Source organism: Rutidosis leptorrhynchoides, chromosome 6, assembly GCF_046630445.1.
Source record: "Rutidosis leptorrhynchoides isolate AG116_Rl617_1_P2 chromosome 6, CSIRO_AGI_Rlap_v1, whole genome shotgun sequence".
NCBI classification, from domain to species: Eukaryota; Viridiplantae; Streptophyta; class Magnoliopsida; order Asterales; family Asteraceae; genus Rutidosis; species Rutidosis leptorrhynchoides.
In genome coordinates, this window is record NC_092338.1 from 265,710,873 (window position 1) to 265,718,438 (window position 7,566).

The window sequence follows — 7,566 nt, forward strand, 5'->3', positions numbered from 1 at the left end:
AACCAAAAGCCACATATGACCGGAAAACGAAAGAGAAAAAACATCAAGAAAACTTACCTAGAAACAATTACCAAAATGAATTGACTCAAATGTGAAGTTGTAAAACATGAAGGGCTAAACTTAAACAGAAAGATCCTAGATACCCACTAGAATTAAAAACAAAAACCCTGACACACATAAGTCCCTTCAATATATCTATATATAGGTACAGCATATATATATATACAAATATACATATACATAAATAAATAAAAATAAGTCACGCACCACCACACTCTTTTTCTTTCTTAAAAACCCTGTGCAATAAACGAAACCATTGCTTTCTGTTGTTTGCCTGACTAGCAAAATGCGATGTTAGGGTTGTAAATTTTGCATTCCTTTTTCGATGAAATCATTAGTTTCTTCTTATACAGTACTTGTTACCATTATTACTAATACTAATAATCATCATCATCTTGCTAGGTTTTCCGTAACGGTCGGAATTATTGATGGCGTCATCTTCCGGGTCAAGCAAATTTTGCTTTAATTCCACTTGTAAACAGCTTTTGGATGTTCCTAAACAAGGATGGCTTTGCCGGACCGGAAACTACGCTGACCTCTGCGATCGATGCTCGTAAATTTTTTATTTATTTTTAATTACTTATATAAAATATAAATATAATAATATTAAATATAAAACATATAATCTATTTATTTATTTAATAAATGCTTAATAATATTGCACCATTTATTGGTGTATTGTTTTAAAATAGTAGTGTGACTTTGTTTCTGTTAGGATTATTATTACGAGTATGTTGTTGTTGCTGTTGCTTGTATAGTAAGTTATGCTATTTAATTTTGATTTTCCAGTGATTCCTTGTAAAATTTGGGTTTTCTTATTTCTTAATAATGTTAATAATTTTGAGTAGAGGGAAATGTGTTGTTGTTAGGTTAGGTTCTGGGTGATTCTTTCGAAAATAATGAATGTGATTATAGTTCTGTTGTTGAGGGAACTCTTAATTTTTTATAAATTGGAAATTTTGAATGATGTTTCTTGTTTATAAAGTTATGTGTACAGGTCAGTTATTTTTAGACACTTTGGAGCAGTATGATGATTAGCTTAAGTAATGATGATTTGAAGCTATTGTAGGAAGTTGTTAAATGCTTTTTGATTGATATATGAATGATGTTTTCTATTAATGTAGTTTCCTAAAAGGTATGCTAGAAAGAAAAAAAAAAAAAGAAAACATATGGATATTTAGATTAAATAATCGGTTATGATACCACATTATTTACATTATACTATCTGAGATTTGTATATGTATGATGACCTTGTAAACTCTTGCTTTTCGGAGCTTTTGCTTTTTGTTTCTGTTCCCTGTTTATTGTATTCTTCTTATAGATAGATAAAGTGGTAACGAATCTTGTTAAATTTGAGTGTAGTTCTTCATACAAAGATGGAAAATTCTGTGAGACATATCACTCGAATGCTTCTGGCTGGAGATGTTGTGAATCTTGTGGAAAGGTTTGAATTGTGATTAAAGCTTATATATATTGAATCAACATGTTTTTTTTTTTTTTTTTTTTGGTTTTTGGTTTTATCATGGTTAAGTTTGTATATGATAAGCTGGGTCATTATGTGTTGTGTAGAAAATTCATTGTGGATGCATAGTATCATTTCATATGTTCATTTTGTTGGATGCTGGAGGAATCGAGTGTCTCAACTGTGCAAAAACAGAATACATTTTGGTATGTACATTCATTTACAAATTAGCCCTACATTTTGAATCTGATCATTCAATAGTTAAATACACATCATTTGAAAATTACGACTTACTCAAGTTTATTTATTCTTTTTGACTCATTCTATTGGTTCGTTTATTTCTCTTTGTCTTTTTTGATTTGGTGTTTTAGACACCAAATCCTACATGGCCATCCACTTTGAACTTGCACAATGGACCTGCTGATAGAATTAGAGATATATCTTCCAAAAATTGGAGATCAATTGCTGGATCAGGTCCTGTACCATGGCGGCAAGCACCCAGTCTGTTCAATGTTTCTAAAAGTCAACCTGAATTGCAGCCAATTTCATTATCTTTGGGTAATAAAAGTCCAACAGACAATCTTTCTCGGAGATTATTGAATGACAACTGGCGGGTCGGTACATCAAATATGATTGGAGGCTATAGAGCCAGTGTCAGTGGTAAGATGGTATTTTGTTTAACAGAATGTGAAACATATATATATATATATATATATATATATATATATATATATATATATATATATATATATATATATATATATATATATATATATATATATATATATATATATACTTTGTCAACAGAATAAGTTTTGTTAACCCACAGTTTGTTTCAGGAGTCCCATATGATGGGCAACACAATTTGCTCAAAGACGTTTCTTGCCAATCTTTCTTCCATAACAATTACAACACCCCTCTTTCAAGTTTGCCTGCTACATGTGTATCGAACGATCTAAAGTTATCTGGAGTTCATGTTCAACAGCCATGTCCTCCACCATTATCAGTAGGTAGACAGTGCTTAGATAATAATGGGGCTGGCCCATCTCTTGAAATTCAGGCTCACAATGCAAAATCTCGTGTGGAAACACTGGCGCGAACTCAGCCACTTCCGCTTTACTCGCCTAGAATAACTGATCAAGATTTACAACAAATTTATGGATGGTATCCTACTTTCAATCTTTTTGTCACTTTTATTATTATAGATGTACAAAGTACAAATACCTGGCAGATAGTAGCATAAAATGATGTTATTGTACGAAGCGTAGTAACAGCAATCGGGATCTTGCAATTTTCACAACCTAATGCAGTTAGATATATTAGTTAGTAGTTTAGTAGTTTAGCATGTTGTAGCTGATCACAAGACTTAGCTCCTGCCTTAACATTGTGATATAGTTCAAATACCAAGATTACTCCTTTGTTTGAGAAAGTGTTGAGTGCTAGTGATGCTGGGAAGATAGGGAGATTGGTACTACCAAAGAAATGTGCAGAGGTTAGTCATTATCGTTTGTACCCTAACTAACTTCTTTATGTCATTGTGGCTAAGTGAATGTATATACTACTATACAAATAGCATATTTTGTGATATGATATTTTGGTTTTTGGTGACAATGTGAATGAACTTTTCAAAACTGGGTATATAGTCACAAATATATTTGTTTTAGATTTTTAACTTATTTGTCGTTAGTATGATACGGTATACTGTTTTTCTACAGGCTTATCTCCCTCCTTTATCTCAGCCTGAAGGTTATCCCCTTGTAATCCAAGATTTGAAGGGAAAAGATTGGGTTTTACAATATAGATATTGGCCTAACAATAATAGTAAAATGTATGTTTTAGAAGGAGTCAATCCTTGTATACAGTCAATGCAGTTGCAAGCTGGTGATACAGGTAAATGACCCACATGCCACGTGTCTTTTTTTAATTGTATATATGTCAAGCCTATCTGTTTATTGCAATTACACATTTATTCTTTTGGTTCAGTAACATTTAGTAGATTGGAGCCTGAAGGAAAGCTTGTCATAGGATCCAAAAAAACCTCAATTGCATCTGCATCTGACAAGGTAACTCACTATTAACTTATGTATTGAGGTGATATTTTGACCCATTTATGAATGAGTTAGTTTGGATTACTTTTTATATCCAACGGGTCGAATGGGTATGAACAATGCTTCAAACCTCTTAAATAAACCAATTCATTCAAAAGTTAAAATCATTGACACACATATATTAATTCTTAAAAGAATATTTTTTAATTATATTTACCATCAATAAAGGCCAAACTAACAATTTGACAAGTACCAATAAAGGCCTGTTTTGACACGTTAACCAAGCTGTTCAACTAAGCCATTCTACAACCTCCCGTTGAATTATAATGTCCTTACGAAACTAATTAGACAAATTTGATCCTTAGTCCTTAATTAGGCTCCTTAATTGCAGGGCAATGAAACAACAAACACAAATGTTTCTGCTCAAGAAGAACCTTTGAACAATAGCATTGCATCTAAATCTAAATCAGCAGTTGATACAATTTCAAATCCTGCTAAAAGGAAGAAGGGTGGGAACATGTGTTTAAACAATAAACAGCTCAACAATAATAAGGAAGAAATATATCAGTTAAATGTCACATTGGAACAAGTTCAAGAATTGTTACGACCGCGTCTTACTAATGTTCCGTCCATTGTGTTAATTGAGGGTGTTGAATTTGAGGTTTATCAGGTAATAGACACTGCATTTATTCTTCATGTTGATTATAATTAAGTAGGCTGTTATGATTATGTCTTGCCGTTGACTATCAGCGTTATGTCATATGCATGAATTTGCTGCTGGTTATTTTCTTTGCTTCAGATTTTATAAGCATGATTAGGAGGCTAAGTTTTCATAACATTGTTTAATGTAACAGGATGCACCAACTATTGGGAGTCCTACAATTACTACTTCAACGAATGATGTTGGGTAAGTTGGCTACTAAATTTGCAAAGGAGGCAATTTTTACCCATTTACTTGAAACTGTTTAATTTGTATCAGAAATTCCTGACACAGCCTGAAACCCCCGACTTAAGAAAATCAGGCTTGGGTCGACTTTTTTGACCCATGGACTCAGAACCTGACAACCTGTAAATTTTAGTTTTTAATTTTTTAGAATCGCAATTTCTAGCCATTTTCTTGGAACTGCTTAATTTGTATTAGAAATTTCTGACACAGCCGAAACCCACTCAATATAATCATATTTGGGTTGGGATTTTTGACTTGTGCACTCTGAACTGGACAACCTGTTGTTCTTTTGAGTCGGGTTAGGGTCACCCAATGAGTTTTTGGATCGATTTGACAACTCGATAAATTTTAATGGTTCTTAAAGTTTTAAATGTTATATTTTAATTTAATAATAATTCAAATTGTTTAGTGATGTTTTAATATTAAATTTAGATTTGGTTGAGACATATATATGATCTTTTGGGATTTTATAAACATCTTTATTCTTTATACTAGTTAATATGATCTTTGGGATTTTCTAAACATCTTTATTCTTTATATGCTTATAAATATAGAATCACAAATTTTAGGGATTGTCCCATGCAACCCATTTGACCCAAAGTTGACCGGTTAACTAAAATTGACCCGAAAACCTGTTAACCTGATAAAAGAAAGAAACAGGCCATCAGGGTTGGGTACATGTTAGGATGTTTTGGGTTGGGTTGAAATACTCAACTGGATTAGAAAATCAGGTCAGGCTTGGGTTGACTCAGTTCTGACCCGTCTAACCCGAGCGAGCCTACCCAACTCAACACAATTTGCTACCCCGTCTAACCCGAGCGACTTAGGTCAGGCTTGGGTTAAATGGGTTGAAAGTCACATGAAGTGTTAATTCATTTTCTGGCAACCAGTATTTATTCAAATTAAGATTTACATTTAATAGGATTTTAATTTAATTTTAACCGTCTTTGGCTACCAGATCTTGTTGCAGTATGGAGATAGAGCCAACACAAGAACATCTACCGCATAGGCTCCCTATGATTAATCACGGTACAGATTACTTGTGAACAAATTTTTATAGCATTTTGTAGCCATCTTAATGCAGTCCTTGTATGATTGATTGTATTATTATTATTATTATTATTATGAATATTTGTCATTGGGATTCGTCAGTATATTTGCCTTTGTCTAACAGCAGCAGCATCTTCCAAGCAAAATTCATCAGAAAATCCAGAATCAACCAAGACTAATGAAAACATTGCTCCCCTTATGAAGTTGGCGGCATCTCATCATAAACCTGGCTGCTCGTGTATCGTCTGCATTCAGCCACAGAGCAGTACAATGCACCATCCAGCCTGTACATGCAACGTCTGCCTAATGATGAAACACCATGATCAGAAACATTCAACAAATGAAGTCGGAAATTTGTTGCAGAGTCCATCTCCATATCTGTATGCTGACATCATCCGGTATACCCAGATGGAAATTAGTAATCAGAAAAGTGAAAATTTTGGAAATGATCTGAATAAAGAAAAACCCCCACCCGTTTCATCTTTCAAGATAGACTTGAATATACAACCCGAGAGGGAAGAAGAATGTTTTCCTGTTTCAGATTCTATGGGGATCATGAGGTTAGTTGAAGAATCCACACAGAGATACATCAGACAGCAACAGAAACTAATCAATGGCAGCACCATCAAAGATGCCAATCATTGAAATCATAATAATAATTTATAAAAAAAAGGTACCTACCTTTTATATTTAGCTGCTGCTTATATTAGTAACCGTTATATCATTCATGCGGGGAAATAGATCCTCTGCTCTCTCACATATTAATGCATATATTTGTGTTGTTCACAACTAGAATGAACTGGTTGATGGCGATGCTTCCATGGTGGTTGCGTTGGCGGTGGTCCTGGTTGAAGTCGTTTTTGTTATGGTAGAATACGAGGTCACCTTACATATCATCACTAGGGGGAAATGATTATTAGAAGCTGACTCAACGAGATCCTAAAAGTTGACTTAACGAAGAAGCTTGACTTGTGACCATGCTCTAAAGTCATCCAAGTACTCTCGTACATAATTTTTCGTTGTAATTATTTATAATTTTTTCGGTTTTAGTGGGGCTTTAGATTAACCTAGATTCCAGAAGTGCCAGTGCATCATGTAGCGTATACTGCATAATTCAGATGAGATTCTGATAACCCAATGTTTCTGCAACAAAACCCACTAGTTTAAATTTTCATCTTGTTGCAATAGATGGTTGAATTAACCAAGTTCATCTTGTTGCCTGCTCGTGGCTTAAAATCCCTAATTTCACCCAATTCGAATCATGTTCATTTACTGTATTTTAGGAAAGTAAGGTATCATGTTTAATTTTACTACCTAGGTCCAGCTTCATTGGACGATAACAATAACTTCTTTAATTTATCCTGTTTAGGTATCATGTTTAACAATAACTTCTTTATTACAATAACTGGTACGACGGCTATCTGTAAATCATGGTATTTGTTCAAGGAAAATCGATTAAAATTTCCCATTAACTCATCATCCTTGTACATTTATGGGTGGTATTCTCCACACTTGCGGTGGACTGCACTAATAAAAAATAGATTTTTTTTTTTTTTTTTTTTTTTTTTTTTTTTTATATATATCCTCATCAACTTTAAAAATAACATATTTACCCACATAGACAATATAATATCAAATTTAACCAATACAAATATTAAAACTCACATATTTACTCATTTATTTAAAAAATTCAATAAAATCAAATCCACACAATGAATTTCCTATTTTATCCCTAATATTTAAATCACAACAAAATAATTATTTTAATTACTCTATCATCTCTCCCTCGTTCTGACGATCAAGAACGTCATCGGAAATATCGCCGTCACTCACCGAGAAAGAGGTCAATCAATTATTAAACCTTCGATGATTACAAATTAATAATCCTCCGATAATTACGAATCGCGATATTCACGCCAACAAACGAGTATACTAACATAACACACTTTGAATGTTCTTTAACGAGCATATTACAACAAATTCTATGTTCCTTAACGAGA

At 33.1% G+C, this 7,566-nt stretch overlaps 1 protein-coding gene across 2 annotated transcripts; it reads left to right on the plus strand.

The window, feature by feature from the left end:
* The first annotated feature begins 251 nt into the window (after nucleotides 1-251).
* Nucleotides 252-6,879, plus strand: LOC139852140 (B3 domain-containing protein Os07g0563300). 2 transcript variants are annotated; one of them, XM_071841366.1, is made up of 14 exons: nucleotides 252-359; nucleotides 463-613; nucleotides 1,423-1,504; nucleotides 1,630-1,728; nucleotides 1,894-2,182; nucleotides 2,362-2,686; nucleotides 2,918-3,014; nucleotides 3,238-3,412; nucleotides 3,506-3,585; nucleotides 3,962-4,240; nucleotides 4,425-4,477; nucleotides 5,475-5,545; nucleotides 5,691-6,239; nucleotides 6,360-6,879. In XM_071841366.1, the coding sequence occupies exons 2-13, from the start codon at nucleotides 489-491 to the stop codon at nucleotides 6,209-6,211; spliced, it is 2,196 nt and encodes a 731-aa protein (XP_071697467.1). In that variant the 5' UTR covers nucleotides 252-359; nucleotides 463-488; the 3' UTR covers nucleotides 6,212-6,239; nucleotides 6,360-6,879. The 2 variants fall into 2 exon arrangements, with proteins under 2 accessions (XP_071697467.1, XP_071697468.1); XM_071841367.1 differs by having other exon boundaries at nucleotides 5,694-6,239.
* The last annotated feature ends 687 nt before the right edge of the window (nucleotides 6,880-7,566 follow it).

Coding starts and splice junctions, on each gene's coding strand:
- LOC139852140 (XM_071841366.1), top strand. CDS start 489: ATGGCGTCATCTTCCGGGTCAAGCAAATTTTGCTTTAATTCCACTTGT. Junction 1,505..1,629: donor GTTGTGAATCTTGTGGAAAG/GTTTGAATTGTG, acceptor TGTGTTGTGTAG/AAAATTCATTGTGGATGCAT. Junction 3,586..3,961: donor TTGCATCTGCATCTGACAAG/GTAACTCACTAT, acceptor CCTTAATTGCAG/GGCAATGAAACAACAAACAC.